The sequence below is a fragment of the Meles meles genome, chromosome 4, assembly GCF_922984935.1.
Source record: "Meles meles chromosome 4, mMelMel3.1 paternal haplotype, whole genome shotgun sequence".
Lineage (NCBI taxonomy): Eukaryota > Metazoa > Chordata > Mammalia > Carnivora > Mustelidae > Meles > Meles meles.
This window is the reverse complement of record NC_060069.1, coordinates 59,559,338-59,577,478: the sequence shown is the minus strand read 5'-3', so window position 1 is coordinate 59,577,478 and position 18,141 is coordinate 59,559,338. Positions and strand designations below refer to the sequence as shown.

At 37.9% G+C, this 18,141-nt stretch overlaps 1 protein-coding gene across 2 annotated transcripts in view; it reads left to right on the top strand.

The window, feature by feature from the left end:
• Positions 1 to 3,212: 3,212 nt before the first annotated feature.
• MFN1 (mitofusin 1) overlaps positions 3,213 to 18,141 on the top strand; it is a 36,015-nt gene continuing 21,086 nt past the window's right edge. The window contains exons 1-9 of one of the 2 annotated variants that reach the window (XM_046001417.1): positions 3,213 to 3,321; positions 4,581 to 4,699; positions 6,071 to 6,206; positions 7,537 to 7,699; positions 10,413 to 10,537; positions 12,479 to 12,587; positions 13,472 to 13,579; positions 16,286 to 16,439; positions 16,554 to 16,621. In XM_046001417.1, coding sequence (XP_045857373.1) covers positions 4,588 to 4,699; positions 6,071 to 6,206; positions 7,537 to 7,699; positions 10,413 to 10,537; positions 12,479 to 12,587; positions 13,472 to 13,579; positions 16,286 to 16,439; positions 16,554 to 16,621 — 975 coding nt within the window. In that variant the 5' untranslated portion in view covers positions 3,213 to 3,321; positions 4,581 to 4,587. The other variant, XM_046001415.1, reaches the window with a different exon arrangement.

Genomic DNA, 18,141 nt, shown 5'->3' with positions numbered 1-18,141 from the left:
AAGATTCTAGCCAGTCACTTGACAGACAGAGGTCACAAATAGGCAGTGAGGCAGGGGGAGAGAGGGAGGAAAGCAGACTCCCTGCTGAGCAGAGAGCCTGATGCAGGCTCTATCCCAGAACCCTGAGATCATGACCTGAGCCGAAGGCAGAGGCTTTAACCCACTGAGCCACCCAGGCGCCCCTCAAGTTCCGTATTTAATTAAAAGATTAATTAAAAGATTTCTTCTTCAATACATATTTGTTGAATGAACATATGAATAGATCTTAAAGGTGGTGAATGCTTTCACTCTCCATATGCTACCAGATGCTTGAAATTCATCCTTAAAATTTCATTCCTTTTTGCTTAATGCCTTAAAACCATTGTTAATTATTATAGTGCTTATCAGTCAGAATTGTTACTAGATGCACATGTATTTTATTAAGAATTAAAAATAAAAACTTTATATTTTTCTCACTACAGAAATACATGCTTAATATAGAAACTGTGAAAACAGAAAACTACAAAGGAAAAAAAAAATCACATGTAATATCATCATCCAGAAATAAAATGTATGTATTGAATGATTTACAAAAATATTTTTATGTACTGGGGAATATATGTATGTCAAGTATTTTTCTAAAATAAACTTTAATGACTATATCATATTTAATACTGTCCACATACCACAACTTATTTAACCCATCTCCTTTGGGGGAACACTTGGATTGTTTACAATTTTTCATGGTTTTAAATAATATTTTACTATTTATTTGTATTTTTGAATATATAGCATTTGGTTATTTATTTATAGCTAAGTTTCTGTCCACATGTTTATTTTCCTAGGACTGCTGGGTCAAAGGCCTTCACATTATAAATTTTGAATAATTTTCCCAAATAGTCCATAACAATGTGATAGACAGTTTTATGTGTCAACTTGAGTAGGCTGTAATACCCAACTATTCAATCAAACACTGATCTGTGTGTTTCTGGGAAAGTATTAGTGATTAACATTTACAAGCAGTAGACTTTATATAAAGAAAATTATTTGGGGATAATGTGGGTGGGCTTGATCCAACCAGGTAAAAGGCTTTAAGAGGAGAAAAAAGATTTTCCTAAAAAGGAATGGTGCCTGTGGTGCAGTATCAGGTCCTGCCCAAAGATTTCCATTCTGCTGCTCCTTTAAGAACCACTGAATTTCCATTCTGCCCTTACTGACCTCTTGCCCTACAAATTTTGGATTTGCCTAGCCAGCCCTCACAATCACAGAAGCCAATTCTTTGCGATAAATTTGCCCTCTGATCCTGATTGATACACACTGTAACCCTCTGACCAGCAAAGTATGCAACTGCCAAGTCGTCATTTACATTATAATGCAAAGTTTTCTTACATAAACAGACCTTTATCTATGGTAGAAATAGATCTTTTTTAAAGAAGATTTGAAAAAAGCACATCTGAAATGATCTTATTTATTTACTTGAAAGACAGAATGAGCAAGAGAAAGCGCACAAGAGCAGGAGCAGAGGGAGAGGGAGAAGCAGGCCCAACGTAGGACCTTGGATTATGGACCTGAGCCGAAGGCAGCCACCCAGGTGCCCTGAAATAGATCTTTATTGGAAAACAAATTTTGATAGAAGTACAATGTAAGGATTCCTAGCAGAATGAATAGCATACTGTTTATGTGTGTGCATTTGTATACGGTGCAGAAGGAGGTTGGTAAAATTAGATAAGGGATTAAAAAGCACAGAACACCAAAGTCAAATGATTCCAGTTTATTTTGCAATTATGCCTACAGCTCCAGTATATTACTAATATTAAAAGCCATTTTTTAAATGAAATACCTCTAATTCCAGTCAGTAGAATAACCCTTTCATAAACATTGTGTGGAATCTTGGTACAGTCCAATACCTAGAGGACAACCAAAGTGACCTTTTTAAAATATAAGTCCTATCAGTCCCCAAGTTTAAAACAGCTAGCCATTGCACTTAAAATAAAATCCAAACTTCTAATCTTGGCCTATGTGATTCTACAGCTACCTACCTCTCTAAATTTCCCACATTTTTTTTCTGCCTCCCTGCATCCTAGATATACTGGCCTTTTCTTTTTCATCCACCATACCACTCTCCTTCCTATAGGCCTTTGTACTTCCTGTTCCCACTATTTGTGCCACTCTTCCTCCAATATTCCAAGTATTGGCTTCCTGGGAAAAATCAAGGAAATATTATCCCCCCAGAAAGGATCACCCTGTGTGGCTCAGTTTTTCTCATTTTTCTTCCCATAGTCTATCGCATTGTCATTTTTTCCTTTTTCAGGGTAGGAAGCACATCTGAAATGATCTCATTTATTTCATTTTTTTAATCGATATTCATGTATTCCAACAAAACATTAATCTTTCTTTTTCCAGCTCTAACTATATACCCAGCAGTGTTATAAGCACTTTACCTGCTATCGACCCATTTAATTTTCACAAGAACTTATAAGGTAGATCTTATTAGTACTCTAGTTTTATAAGCGAAGTGTCTGAGGCTCAGGAAAATGAGGTGGCTTCACGTGCAAAACTGCATCTCACTTACTAGCCCAGGAAAGCAATCTCCAGACCAATTGTTAAGCCACGTAAAGACTAGCAGCAGCAGCTCTCCAAGGATGTCAGATGCACGCTCTCAGGCCTCACCTCTGACCCAATGAATCAGAATGTGCTGTTAAACAAGATCCACAGGTGATTCTTAAGTATAAAATTTGAAAAATACTCATCAACAATGGATCAATTTCTTCTCACCTCTAAAGTATTTCAACACACACACAACTACCCCAGCCCAGGAAGCCAGTCACAGAACAGAAAAGATTAGTGGTAGTGGAGCGGTCAAAAGGTTTTCCTTTATTGCCGCTGCTGCAACAAGCAGAAATCCCTTTTGTCTGGCAGCCCTAACCCCACCTCATCCTAATTCACCCCACCCACCTCCTTTTTGAGATCTCCCTCACTAAAGTGGAAGCTAGCTATGCCTAAAGGAGGCAGAGCTTTGGAGACTCTGATGGGAGAAGAGATGGGCGGCAGACGTACCCGGGGTGGGGAAAGGGGGGTTCCCGGAAAGGAAACCATTCGGATAGCATTCACGAGCCTCAACAAACCCAGCCTTCTGCCCTTAGGAAAAATGGCGGTCGGCGCAGCTGCACTTCCGGCCACGGAGCCAAACAAAATCGGGGCGGAGAAGAAACCGGAAGTGACCGCCCTTTTGACACTCCTCCCACCTCCTCTCCTCTTCCCAGCCTCTCCCGGGAGGATGAGGAGGCTTGGGGGTTGTGGCTGGTTTGCGGTTGCCGGGTGACAAGTCGGAGCCGGGACAGTGTGAGTGCTCGCTCCCTCGGCCGCTGGCCGGTTCACTTCGCTCGGGGTGACCTTCGGGCGGCCAGGGACAGGGGGCGGAGAATCGTGCGCCGGAGCTCTGTGACGAGGCGCCGCCGCGGCTCTGCGGGAACCGAGCTAGCGAGCGGATTTGCGAGCGGGGGCCCTCGGCCAGGTCGGGCCCGCGGAGCTCGCGAGGCCGGAGCTTTGAGCCCGGGGTTGGGGAGCTCGGTCTGGGGCTGGCGCTCGCGGGGCGGTGGTGAGGTCCGGTCCCTAGCTCTGCTAGCGGCGTTCCAGCGCCCGGTGTGGAAGGCCTTTCCTGTGGAAGGTAGGTGTTCACACCCGGTAGAACCGGGTCGTTGCCCTCACCCCGCTTTTCCCACGCAGCTCCTTCACTGAGTCATTTCGTGACCCTTCGGAAGGCTTTATGGCCATTCTGCTCCGTTCCACACGCATAGGTACCGGGACTGGACTAGCGTGTAATCGGTTTTGTTTGGTGTCTTTTTCATCATGAGAACTTGCCAGAAAAGAAAATTTGTTTTAACTTCTATTCTTTGAAGTTCTTGGTAGTTTGGCTGGTAACGTTAATGATCGCTTTAAGCGTTGCCTGCTTATTTGTTGTGATGAGAACTAATTTTTTTTTAAACGTCGGAGTTACTTTATGATACTGGAATTTTGTTTCCTAACTGGGTATCCACCTCCACCCCCTATAGCCCCAGGTTGAGAAACTTCTTGTTTGCAACTTGTTCCATCTCACTAACCCTGTTCTTAAGAGTCACGTGCAGTCACAGTTTGCCACAATTAGTTTCATCTTCTCCAAAGGGAAATAAAGGAAAAGGAGAAATTGCAACCAAGATTTTTTCCAATAGTTATTTTAATGGACTGTCCACTGAACAGTCTTCAGTAGCTTGTCTAAAACATTTCTCAGGAAACAATTATCCAAAAGTCTTTTGGCAGTTTAGTTTATTTCACTGGGGAGTTAATGCAGTAGGAAGGTGTCATTAATTTGCATGTCTTTATCATATAGTTTAACTTGTGCTTTTATTTTTTTCTTTTTGAAGATTTATTTATTTTAGAGAGAGACAGAGGAAGAGAGTTGCAGGGGGTAGGGTGGACGCAGGGAGAGAGAATCCTAAGCAGACCGACCCCCGCCCCCAGCTCGGAGCTTGATGTGGGGGTGGATCTCAGGATCTTGAGATGACAACCTCACCACCCAGGCACCCCTAATTTGTGCTTTTCTAACTTTACTTTTCTTCCCCCAGTAACACAATGGCAGAAACTGCTTCTCCACTGAAGCACTTTGTGCTGGCTAAGAGGGCAATTACTGCAATCTTCGACCAATTACTGGAGTTTGTTACTGAAGGATCCTATTTTGTTGAAGGTTAGTTTCTCTTAAGTTTTTAAAATAATACAGTTGAAAGTATATGCAAGGGCGCCTGGGTGGCTCAGTGGGTTAAGCCGCTGCCTTTGGCTCAGGTCATGATCTCAGGGTCCTGGGATCGAGTCCCACATCGGGCTCTCTGCTCAGCAGGGAGCCTGCTTCCCTCTCTCTCTCTCTGCCTGCCTCTCTGCCTACTTGTGATCTCTCTCTCTCTCTCTCAAATAAATAAATAAAAAATCTTTAAAAAAAAAAAAAAAAAAAAAAAAGAAAGTATATGCAAAGTATTTCTTTGTCCTTTCACCCTTAGTTACTGAACACATATACAGGGCACTGCTCTATAGTCTAGGAGAAATGCCATAACAAATGAAACCCATTTCTGCCCTCCAAAGGAAGATTAAGTGGTATTAATAACCTAAGATACAAGTAGTTTTATGTATGATACCAGTAAGCACTTTATTATATTATTAATGCTTTTAATCCTTATATCAATGCTGGGACAGATTTTAATTGCAATTACTGTATTTTTTTTTTTTAAGATTTTATTTATTTGTCAGAGAGAGGGTACAAGCAGGGGGAACAGCAGGGACCCCAGTGTGGGACTTGATCCTGGGACCCTGGGATCATGACCTGAGCCAAAGGCAGACACTTAACTGACTGAGCCACCCACACATCCCTAATTGCAGTTATTTTAAAGATGAAGAAACCAAGGCACAGAAAATTTAAGCAACTTGCCCAAGATCACCTCGCTAGTGAATGTCCAGACTAAAAATCAGGCAGCCCATATTTAAGCCATTATACTTATCTCTTCCCGAAGTCAGCTGTCAGCCTAGATCTCAGACCTATCTTATCTTCTCAGATGAGGGTGGACTGTGGTGGGGGAAAGAGCAAAAGAAGCTTTCTTAGAGTAAGTGTAACTGTTCAAACAGGTTGGTGAGGAATGTCTTACTGGGGAATACATGGAGGTAACTTGAAATCTTTACTGGTTCTTAAGATTACATGACTGTCAAGGGTACAATGAAAAGGAGGGATTCTATATACTTCTTCAGTGACAGTTGGGAAACATTTGGTATGTTGGTAGAGTCACACTTTTTTCCTTATCCTTCCTCCCTCACCAGATTTTTAGCTTGAGGATAGCCCCTGTAATTTTTAATAATTTTGGAATTTAGGGGCGGGATTCTTACGACCTTTTGCAACAAGGCATTCGCCTTTTACCAAATATTCAGAAACTGGCATTTTTACTTTTCAGATGGCCATGTTAATATAGAGCAAAGCCAAAATATGCAAAATGTGTGCATATCTTAGGTATTCCTTTGTGTGATTAACCTAATAATCATTTTTATCATTTTTTCTAACACCATTTCAATTTTGTAGCAACATACAGGAATCCAGAACTTGATCAAATAGCTACTGAGGATGATCTGATAGAAATACAGGGTTATAGAAACAAGCTTTCCATCATTGGTGAGGTGCTGTCTCGGAGACATATGAAAGTGGCATTTTTTGGCAGGTAATCCTTTATCGTTTCTCTCAAGGGTAGTTTCCAGAAATCAGCTTTTCTAAGTCATATCTCCAGCCTTGTTTCTGATGTTTCAGCAAGTGATATTCCTCCCCCTTTACCCCACAAAGAGTTTTTCCCTTTGCTAAATGCTAAAGCTATTAGCGTGAAAAAGCATTTGTTCATTTTAGTTCTTGGTATAAAATGAAACTTTCTAAAGGTCATTTGTATTTTTACTTTTTAAGGATGCTGATCTCTGAGAATTAGCTTCTTAGCCAGTCCAAAGATAGAAATACAGATAAATGATATGTGTAACTTGTGACTTTTTAAAGTTTCTCTTAATTATCAGGTGTGCCTTCCAAAAGGATTCTGAGCCCCACGATTCCCAGAGGGAGAGTAGGAAATGCCATTTGTTAACTATCTCGAGTGATAGAGCAATCTGTGACATAGCTTATGTTCATTAAAGAATAATATGTTAACTTCCTGTGTAGCATGCACTCTGTTAGGCAGTAGGAATGCAAAGACAAATGAGTAGGCCCGTATCATGTGTTGTGTATCAACAGAAACATTGATTTACTCACTAAACTAACTTTTAACCCCATCTTAGGGCTTTTTTTTTAAACACTTGTGAGTTCCTATACTTAGAATTCCCTTTGCCTTGATTTATCTATGTGTGACTCTTTCTCACTGTTCAGATCTCATCCTAAGTGTTACAACCTCAGAAATCTTCACTGACGACTCTGTCTGAAGTATGCCTTCTCAGTTATTCTCTTCTAAAGTGCCCTGTTTATGCCCTTTAAACCTTTTCCACAAAGCTGTGCTGTTTTATTTATTTATTTATAGGTCCACTTCTGCTTCACCTTATAGGCCTTACAGAATCTAGCATGAGGTAGGTCCATAAATAGGCCCTAATTTAGATTAGGGTGGAGTGGGAATGGGAAGGAAGAGGCCTCCTGATGAAGTGATGACTCCGTTGTCCTATTTGAGAAGGAGAGATAGGTAATATCTTTGGAAGTGAAAAAGATCCAGCCCAGATTTACAGAGATGGAGACTTCACACCACAGTTTGTGATGGGACGAATTTGTGATTGTGATGTCAAATTGTCACAAGATAAAAAGGCAAGGATAGATATATGAGAAAGGTGGGATTTGTGTTCTTCTATTTTTCTGATATGTACATTCCTGATATTTGTGTAAATCAGGTTGGCAATTTTGTAAAAAATGCAATCTGATGAAATTTCATCAAAGTTTGAATCCTAAAAAGGTTGGCCTTAGACGCAGTGAAAGAATAAAGTTTTTACCGTTAACGTTTTATTTTCATGATTTTATATATCATTCTTCAGGACAAGCAGTGGGAAGAGCTCTGTTATCAATGCAATGTTATGGGATAAAGTCCTCCCTAGTGGGATTGGCCATACAACCAACTGCTTCTTGAGTGTTGAAGGAACTGATGGAGATAAAGCCTATCTTATGACAGAAGGATCAGATGAAAAAAAGAGTGTGAAGGTATAATATTATTAGCAGCATAATGTATCTGAAATAATGTCCTTAACTTTTTTTTTTTGAATTTGTAAAATGTCTACATTGCTGGACATAAAAGAACTATTAATATTTCTATTTAGCTTTAAAGCCATCACTGATATTTTGAATTCTTTAATTTTTTTTTTTTTTTGCTTCAGAGCTAAATCATTAGAAGAATAGATCTTAAAGCATACCATATTAGAAGAATATCTTATTAGAAGAATAAAACTTGTCCTTAAAATAAATTAGAGTTAAAAGTTTGTTACATTTTAAAAATAATGTTTCCAGTGAAAACAGCATTACTGAAGTTTATTGTTGCTATTTACTCTCAAATCTAATTTCATCTTTTGAAAGAAAACTTTGTTTAAAAAAATGGGGCTCTGGAATGTTTTTGATGCATGTCTGTGCCTTTAGAATCTATTTTATCTTTGGAGTACTTAGTAAGAACATTCATGAATAGATTTAATAGTTTTTTCAGATAAGGGCCAATGGCAATCCCCTACCTTTCATAAATTTCTTTTTTTTTTTAAGATTTTATTTATTTATTTGACACAGAGAGAGTGAGAGATCATAAGTAAGCAGAGAGGCAGGCAGAGAGAGAGGGGGAAGCAGGCTCCCCCCCTGAGCAGAGAGCCCGATGTGGGGCTCGATCGCAGGACCCTGAGATCATGACCTTAGCCGAAGGCAGAGGCTTAACCCACTGAGCTACCCAGACGCCCTTTTCATAAATTTCTTAAGGAACCCAGTGCCACTAGGTTCCTTCAGCCAAAAGAGGGGAAGAAAGTGTTTCTCAATATTATCACTTTCTCTTAAGTCTTAAGATCTCTCCCACAAATGCAGAAGTTCAGTGTTTAAAATCCATCACATATTAGTTTTTGCAAAACTAAGTTGAATTAACTGGTGTAGTTATTGTCCTGTGAGTTTACTGTTTGATTTAGCTCAGGTAACTCAATCTGCATAATACCTTTCAGATTAGCTATGGGGAATAAAGGAGGTGATGTTTATGAAAATATTTTCAAACTTTTAACCCATCCAAATGAAGGAATCACTTCTTAATCAGGATTTTTACCAAATCCAAATTCAAACTACTGGTGGCTTTAGATCCTCAGTAAAATGTACTATGATATTTTAAAATAATCATCTCCTCTTTCTTGGTCTGTGCTCTCTACTTCCAGTCCACTTCCTTCATGTCCTTTTGCTCCTCTCCTGTAGTCCAGAATTTAAATTTGTTTACCTCAAGTTGAGACCTGCTTTAAGGTATAGACTTTGAGTCTCATGCTGTAGTAGTTTATTTAGTAAAAGAAATGCAATAGTAACAGCTAATATTTCACTGTACACTTACTAAGTACCAGGCAATATTCTAAGTACCTGCAGTAACTCAAACCTCACCATAGCTCTGTCAGATAGGTGCTTTTATTATCTTAATTTTACAGACCAGGCATCAAGATTTTAGTACAAGTTTATAATTCAGCCAAAAAGTTTATGAAAGCAAGCAAAAATAAAACCTAGCTAACATTGTCACTATGGAGATTCACCTCAGCTGTAATCAGGACTGTTGTGCCCATTTGAAAATAGATGTTTCTCTTTAAAAATTGATACCTCTACATTTCATTTGTATGTGTGCTGGTGTCCTTTCCTTGAATATTAATTTTATATTAAGCTCTTTGTATTGTATGTTTAACACATACATGAATGATATTAAAGTAACACATTAATAAATTAGCATATGTCAGAAATCATCTTGAGAAATAGAAATATTTTAGTGAATTCAAATGGAAAGAGAAGGCATAGTCATTGATGTCAGGCAGGTTTATGTGAGCAAATAACTGCCTGCTGAGAAAAATCCTTTATTAAAAGAATATGTCTTGAGCTTCTCTTGTATTGTTTTGGTCTTATTTCTCTGGTGTTTTTTAAACCTATTTTAGTAATGTTTCTTCTATTTTCACCCCTTAACTACTGAGCAGTGCATTTTAGAAGAGACAGAAAATACAAATGGCAAAAAGAAACTCCAAAACTCACGTTTCCTAAAGCCAGTGGAAACTCTTCTTATGGTGTAGAGTTAAATGTGTTTCTTTGTATTTTGTAAACAAAGTGGTTTCTTCTGTGCTATTTTTTTTGACTTGCCTTTATTTTCTCTTAATGTATTGTAAATTTGTTTCCATACATACAGTATCAATATCAGGTATTACATAGCGTTCCATTGCCAGAGTTCACTTATTAGGCATTTAAAATGTTACTAGTTCTGATTACTTTTGCAGAGTGGATGAGTAAACTGTGTTTTTTGTTTTTTTTTTTTAAAGATTTTATTTATTTATTTGACAGAGAGAGATCACAAGTAGGCAGAGAGGCAGGCAGAGAGAGTGAGAGGGAAGCAAGCTCCCTGCCGAGCAGAGAGCCCAATGCGGGACTCGATCCCAGGACCCTGAGATCATGACCTGAGCCGAAGGCAGCGGCCTAAACCACTGAGCCACCCAGGCGCCCCGAGTAAACTGTTTTTAAGAGTATCTTTTTTCCCCCACTTGGTAATTCTAAAACTTAGTTTCTCAAGATTGCTGAGATAGTTTTATTTCCAGTTATTTAAAGTTTGGCTTTTTGTATATGTTTTGCAAAAATAAATGTACCAGATCATAGTGTTTTTCATTTTTATTGAGTTTTATTACAAGCAGAGTTTTGTTTATTTCTTTCCCTTCCACTTTAGACAGTTAATCAGCTGGCTCATGCCCTTCATATGGACAAAGACTTGAAAGCTGGCTGTCTTGTACATGTATTTTGGCCAAAGGCAAAATGTGCCCTCTTGAGAGATGACCTGGTTTTAGTGGACAGGTAAAATTACATATGAATTGCGTTTTCTCCTTGTAAAAGTTTATTTGATAGAATAGTATTGCTTGTTTTAAAGTATAATACATAAAAATTTAAATGTTTAGTTGCTGCTTTGTTTTCACTTGTTAGATTGTTAAGAAACAGAAAAGGTGTTGGTTTATGTTTTTTACTGGTTACATAAAGTGCCAGTTTCTTTGTCTAATTCTATTAGACGAAATTTAAAGGATAGCCACTTTTCTTCCCCCTCTACCTTATAGTTTGGATAAATAGCTGGGGCTTAGAGGTTGTCTAATTCTAAATGACTATGTAGGTAACTCTGATTAGGTAAATTTTTTTAACTAGTAATACCTCTTTTTTTTTTTTTTTAAGAATTGAAAGAACACATGCATAGGGTGTGGGGTGGGGGCGGCAAAGGGAGGGAATCTCGAGCAGACTTCATACTGAGCAGACTTCATACTGAGCAGACTTCATACTGAGCGTGGAGTCTGATGCAGGACTGTCACCACCCTGAGATCACAACCTGAGCTGAAATCAGTAGTCCAACGCTTAACTGACTGAGTTACCCAGGCATAATAAATTTAGACTTAAGGCCCAAGTTTCCCAGAATAACTTAATGGACAGTTTACATAGATTTTTTATTGTTCGGGAGTTAATTGAATACTTCTGGAATTTTGTTTCAGCTCTTCTAATGAGTCTTCATTTATTATATGTTCTTTTACTACATTGGTGCTAAGTAAAATGGATAATGTACATCTGCTAAGCAATGCTCTTAACTAAAAAAAGTAGTTAAATGATTTTTCAAAATTTTGGTATGCTCTTTTGTTTTCTTTGGTTAAAATTTCAGTGTTGTGTGGAAACCATTTTGGTTTTGGTGATGGGCTTTTTTTTTTTTTTTTTTTAAGATTTTTTTATTTATTTGACAGAGAGAGATCACAAGCAGGCAGAGAGGCAGGCAGAGAGAGAGGGAAGCAGGCTCCCGCTGAGCAGAGAGCCCAATGTGGGGCTCGATCCCAGGACCCTGGGACCATGACCCGAGCCGAAGGCAGCGGCTTAACCCACTGAGCCACCCAGGCGCCCCGGTGATGGGCTTTTAATTTTGCTTTATTTCATGACCAGACTATGTCCATGACCCCAACCTTTCATCTTTCTACATTGTCACAGTGTGTAGATAGTTGCATTATAATTTTTATAGTATAGTATATTAAACTTGGGTTTTAGCAGAGGGTATTTTGTTATTTATGCTCATGAGCACTTAAATATTTTCTCAGCTGTACTGGACATAGCTGCTTGCACCTTTGATTTTGTTATATATTAGCCATTTTGGGGGGGGGGTGGGTTGTTTTAGCACTTATTTTTCATCCTTCCAAACCATAAGGATTTAAAAGATTAAAATATTGACTATGTTACTTACTTTGTCAAAAATCAGAAGGTTATTTGTTTTTATCTTAAAGATTTATTTATTAGAGCGAGTGCCCCCCCCCCCCCGGCACAAAGAGGGGGGAGGGCAGAGGGAGAAGGAGAAGCAGGCTCCCCACTGAGCAGGGATCCAGTGACTTGGGCTCCATCCCAGGACCCTGGGATCCTGACCTGGGCTGATGGCAGACTTTAACTGACTGAGCCACCCAGGTGCCCAAGGTTATTTCTTTTTAGGAAACAACCTTTTTGTTTTTTTTTTTTTTAAGCATTTGTTAAGTTTCGGTTGAATAGGCTCTGGGAGTTCTTTGTCAGCAGAATAGATATGGAAGTTTATAAAACACAGACTCAGCTTGTCACAAGTGCTTTTTTTTATAGGTGGAAAAAGTAAATCTCTTAGGCTTTGTGCTGAAAACTGGTGAAAATCCTGGCCTTTAGAGTTCAATTTATAAAAGCTGTATAAAATGTCTTTTATAATCAAATTTTCTTTTTCAAAAAATATAAACTAGAGTATTATCTTATCCCCATTAGTCCCGGTACAGATGTCACTACAGAGCTGGATAGCTGGATTGATAAGTTTTGCTTAGATGCTGATGTCTTCGTTTTGGTAGCAAACTCTGAATCAACACTAATGAACACGGTAGGTTTAATCATATTATTATGTTTGAGTGGTAGGAAATGAGATAGTGTCTTTTCTGAAGAGTGAGGGAAATCCAAATCATGGATTAAAAAGAACCTCTAATATCAAGGGTGAACAGAGGAATTTGTGTTTCCATGGGACCGGAAAAGTTGATGCTGGTCTTCTTGAGTGTTCCCATTGGGAATCTAGGGTTTGATGGCTCTAGCTTCTAGTGAACCTTTAATGAAATGCAAGGTGTGATATGTATGTGGTGTTGACATTGATTGTGGTTATTTGCCAGTTTCAGAAGGAATGGGCACCAGATTGTCAGGGTGATGATTTCAGTCTTTTGAATAAAGTTTAACACTCCCATCTCACACCCTCCCCCCAGTCCCCACATCTGGCAGGCAAGGCTTTTCATACTTCTGGTTTTGTCAACCCTTCCCAGCTTTACTTGTGTGTACTCTGGGCTCTGGCTTACCTGTGTCCATTATACGCCGCTGTCAGATTTAATAGATTAAATTATTTATCCAGACTGTCTAGAGCCATACTCATCCCAGATAAACTCCAGAACTTATAGATATCTAATATCCAAAACTGTAGTATGGTTTTTAAAAATTGTCATTCCTCAAAAGCATATAAATGGCCAAACACCATTATAACCTAGGTGTTACCAGCAAGACCTCTGATTTGCCACTAGTACTAGCTTTTGTATAACCTGATTTATATCACATGGACCAGGCTGCTATAACATGGTCAGTGATTTGGGATCCTTTATCGGTGGGTATGAATCCACTGTTGTCTTAATAGTTCAAACTTTAAGATTAGAAGAACGTCAACTATAAATGTAAATATAAAATAGCTGTTAAAAGTAAACTTATCTTGGGTATTTGATGTTTTTTTAGGAAAAGCAGTTTTTTCACAAGGTAAATGAACGACTTTCCAAGCCTAATATTTTCATTTTGAATAATCGTTGGGATGCCTCTGCGTCAGAGCCAGAATATATGGAAGATGTAAGTTATTTTTTCTTTTAGGTTATGAGCTGTAGTCATGTACATTGTTATCTGATAAAACAGTATACATTATAGAACATCCTACGTAGCTGTTCTTTTTTTTTTCTTTTTTTTTTTTTTTTACATAACTGTTCTTTTACTTGAGAAAAGACTTAGTGATAGAGACCAGAATATTAAACTACTTTGGAGGAAAATTGTTACAGAAGTGTACTATCTAATCATTTTAGATAATGAAACTTTGTTTTGTTGTAGTTTTTTTTGAAGTATAACATAACAAAAAAGTGTGTAGATCCTAAGTGTCCAGTTCAGTGAATTTTACAAATTGAACACATCTGTGTCAGGATTCAGCTCAAGAAGCAGAACATTGCCAGCACTCCCCTCCAGTCTCTGTCCTCTCTCATAAGAATGAGCACTTACATGACTTTTGACATCCTTGATTAGTTTTCTGGTTGTTCAACTTTATATAATCATGTAGTATCTGCTTTGTGTCAGGTTTCTTCTGCTTAACATTACATTTGTGATTGCATCCATACTCTTGTGCATAGTTGAAGTGCAGTGTCATTACTGTATAGTATTTCAGCCTTTGAATATCTACATTTGATTTATTCATTCTGCTAGTGATGGGCATTTGGGTAAACTTCCTATATTTAGCTGTTATGAGTAGTGCTGCTCTACGTATTCTTACATGTGTGTCTTTGGTGCACATAGGTATATATTTCTGTTGAGTATATTCCAGTGCTTCTCAGTCTGAGGGGTTGGGCAGTTTTGATCTCCAGGGAATATTGGGCCATGTCTGAAGATATTTTTGATTGCCACCGCTCTGGGAGTGTGCTACTGGCATCTGTTGGGTAGAGGCTAAGAGCTGTTAAAAGTCCCGTAACAGAACAACTCTCCCAACCAAAAATTTATCTGGCTCAAAATGTCAGTACTGCAGAGATCAGTAATCTGTGAGTATATATCTAGGAGTAGAATTGTTGGATTATAGGTAGAGAATATGCTGTTTCAGTAAACACAGCCCCAGAGTTTTCTAAAATGCTTTTACCAGTCTATACTCCCAAGCAGATTGAGAGTTCCAAGTGATTTATATATCCTTACCAACAGTTGTATTTTTTTGTTGTTTTAAATTTTAGTCATGCTGGTGGTTTTAGAAACTTTTTTTTTTTTTTTAAGATTGTATTTATTTGTCAGAGGGAGAGAGTAAGCACAAGCAGCAGGAGTGGCAGGCAGAGGGAGAGCAGGTTCCCTGCAGAGCAAGAAGTCCAATATGGGACCCCATCCCAGGACTCTGGGAACATAACCTGAGCCGAAAGCAGATGCTTAACCGACTGAGCCACCCAGGTGTCCCTAGAAACTTCTTTTTAAAAAGAATAGGTATCTGGAATTTGGTCTGTGGTCTATAAATAGTATTTAATTTGCCTGATAATTTCTTTTTCTGATTTTAATCATGATTTGTGTTTACGTACAAAAAAATTAAAATTTACAAAATCCCTTCACTGTTTACATGTTTGATTATGTGTTTTCATTCTTTACCCTACCCCCAGAATTATAATTTTGTTTAATATGAAGCTTTATATATCCTGTTATTATTAACTCGTGGTTATACTTTTGCAAATTGGGTCTCATTTAATCATCAGACATTTAGGAAATATCATCCACAGATTGTTTTTTCCCATTCTTACTTAGCTTAGATCCCTTATCATAGGCACAATGCTAGAGGCTAGTACTATACCCTAACTAGTTTTAGTCTTATTTTTTCTTTAATTTTTAATTTTTGTTAAAGTTCTAAGTAATCTCTGTACCCCACATGGGGCTCAAACTCACAACCCCAAGATCAAGTCACATACTGTACTGACTGAACCAGCCAGGCACCCCTCTTAATCCTAATTTTAATTCCTAAGTGCTAATCTTAAACCTAACATTGCAACCTAATTCCTAGCTAATGCGTTCTCCCCAAATTTAATTCTCAGTGTTTTAAGAAAGATAGACTATTTGGGATGCGTGGGTAGCTCACTTGGTTAAGCGACTGCCTGAAGCTCAGGCCATGTCCCCCATGGAGCTCCCTGCTCAGCAGGGAGTCTGCTTCTCCCTCTGACCCTCCCACCACGCTCTCTCTCTCTCATATAAATAAATAAAATCTTTAAAAAACAATCACTGAAAGAAAAATAGACTATGTTCTGATTTTGCAATAAAAATAGCTTCATTGTAGCAAATTATTTGTAGCATTTATTTTCTGATATCAAAGATATTAATAGCTTCATTGTAAGAAAATTTGGAAAACAAGCATAAGGAAGAAATAAAAATGCCCCACCTGCTTTGTGGTTGTTGCCTTCATGCCACCTATTAATTTTCACTAATATGTATATACATATTTCTTTTTTGTAGTATAGCCATGTATGTCAATAATACAGAAATAAGAACATTTTCCCATGGCAGTAAATATTAGTATTTGTCAGTACTATGTTGGGAAATGGCGTCATGGTATTTGGTGGTCCATCAGAATTTTAAATGGTCAAAGAAGCATCATTACTCTAAGAGAAAGTATTCTGTCAGCAAGTATCAAACTTCATTTACTAGAATTTTTGGATTTGTTAAGTATATGGGTGATACCACAATAATATCACTATAAATGGAGTTTAGTAAAGGCCTATAGCAGTCAGTCACATTTGTTTAATTATTAAAATTATTTTGGTACTGTGTTTTCTCTAGGTACGCAGACAGCACATGGAAAGATGTCTGCATTTCTTGGTGGAGGAGCTTAAGGTTGTGGATCCTTTAGAGGCACAGAATCGTATTTTCTTTGTTTCTGCAAAGGAAGTTCTTAGTGCTAGAAAGCACAAAGCACAGGGAATGCCAGAAGGTGGTATGTATTAATATAGATTGTCTTTTGAAATACAAGAATAGTTGTAGAAATAACATACTATAAATCTTACTTTGCTATATCCTAGGTTTTAAACTTTTCACCTAAATATTACAGGTGGGGCGCTTGCTGAAGGATTCCAGGCAAGATTACAGGAGTTTCAGAATTTCGAACAAATCTTCGAGGTAGGAATTTTGTGTATGTATTGACTAATATAAAACCCTATCATTGGTTGGAGAATGATCATAATCCTCCGTTTCCACTATTTATCTTTGTCAAATAACCTTTGCTTGCTGTCACTGAGTATAGTTACTGTTACAGCAAGTGAAACAAGTTTGAAGAAAGGAAGCCCCTGCAAAATCTGTAAGAATTGAGAATTAAAGATTGTAATTTCTCATTTTTTTCTTATATGGTTGTATTCAAACAGGAAACTGTTTTTCTAATTTGCATGTGTTGTGCAATGAGTGAAATTCTCTTTATTCAGTAATTTGAGGCAAGATTAAATAAATGTAATTGCTATTGGAATGGGTAATGGAGCAAAGTGAAGATCATGTTTTTCTTTTGTACCATACTGTTGATAGATATAGAATGTAGTTAATGTCATTTGACAGAAGTTTATTCCATTTTAAGCTGTGTCATTACCTGTTTGTTCTCCACATTTTATATCAAACGTCCTAAACAAATGTGTACAAAAATAATTAGGATATAGGGTATTCTGTAGTTTGGGAATCTGGTAGGAACTACTGGGCACACGAATAGCTAATGTATTTGCAGCATTGGGAAGGAAGGACACTTTCTTATATTTTGGTGTAGGCATTTTATTCAGAGACATTAAAATTCATCCTACATTTAACTGAAAAAAGTTCTTTAGATGTTAATTTTCAAGCTCTTATTTAGCTGTTTTTAATCTAGCTCTGTTTAGATTACATATCCCCTTTTCACCCATGAATGAACATGAAGACTTCAGAACTAAGAAAAACTTCTTTTGTAATTCTTCCTTTAAGTTGTAATAGCTTTAATAGTAAGGACATGAATGTTGAATGTACTTGGCAGAATTTTTTAAATTAAACATTTGGTCACTATCCCCAATCTTTAATTTGGTGAGTTGGAGATAGACTATTAAGTAGATGAAGACAGAGTATGTAAAGAAGGAAAGTCCACACTATTGGAGATATTGGTAAGATGTCTCTAAAGTCAGAGCTCCTGGGATGTTAGCATATGTCATCCCAAGCTAAACCATAGATTGCATGAATTCCCAGTCACTCCAAGACCATTGTTTATATTCTTTCCTTTTTCTTTCACAAGATTCAGTGCTCTCCTCACCTTTCTCAATTATTTCATCCATGGGGAAAATATTGGGGAGAGGATCTATTGTTCTGTCTCCCTTTGTCTTACTTATTGACCTTTCTTTCCTTCTATGTGTATTAGATATTTGCCACTGATTTCTTCTACTAAATCATATTGTTCTCGTATGCATTTATAACCTCTTTCATATTGGTTCCTGCTACCCAGACAGAATATCTCCTTGAAGAAGTGGGAATGAGAAGAATAAAAAGCTATGCTGTAGAGCACTGGTTCCCAAACCTTGGCTGATCATGAGAATCACATGAGGTGCTTTAGAGAACTGCCTGAATTATCCCAGAGGACGATCCAGTGGGGCATGGGTTGGACCTAGCAATCCGTATATATTCAAAGCTACCCAAGT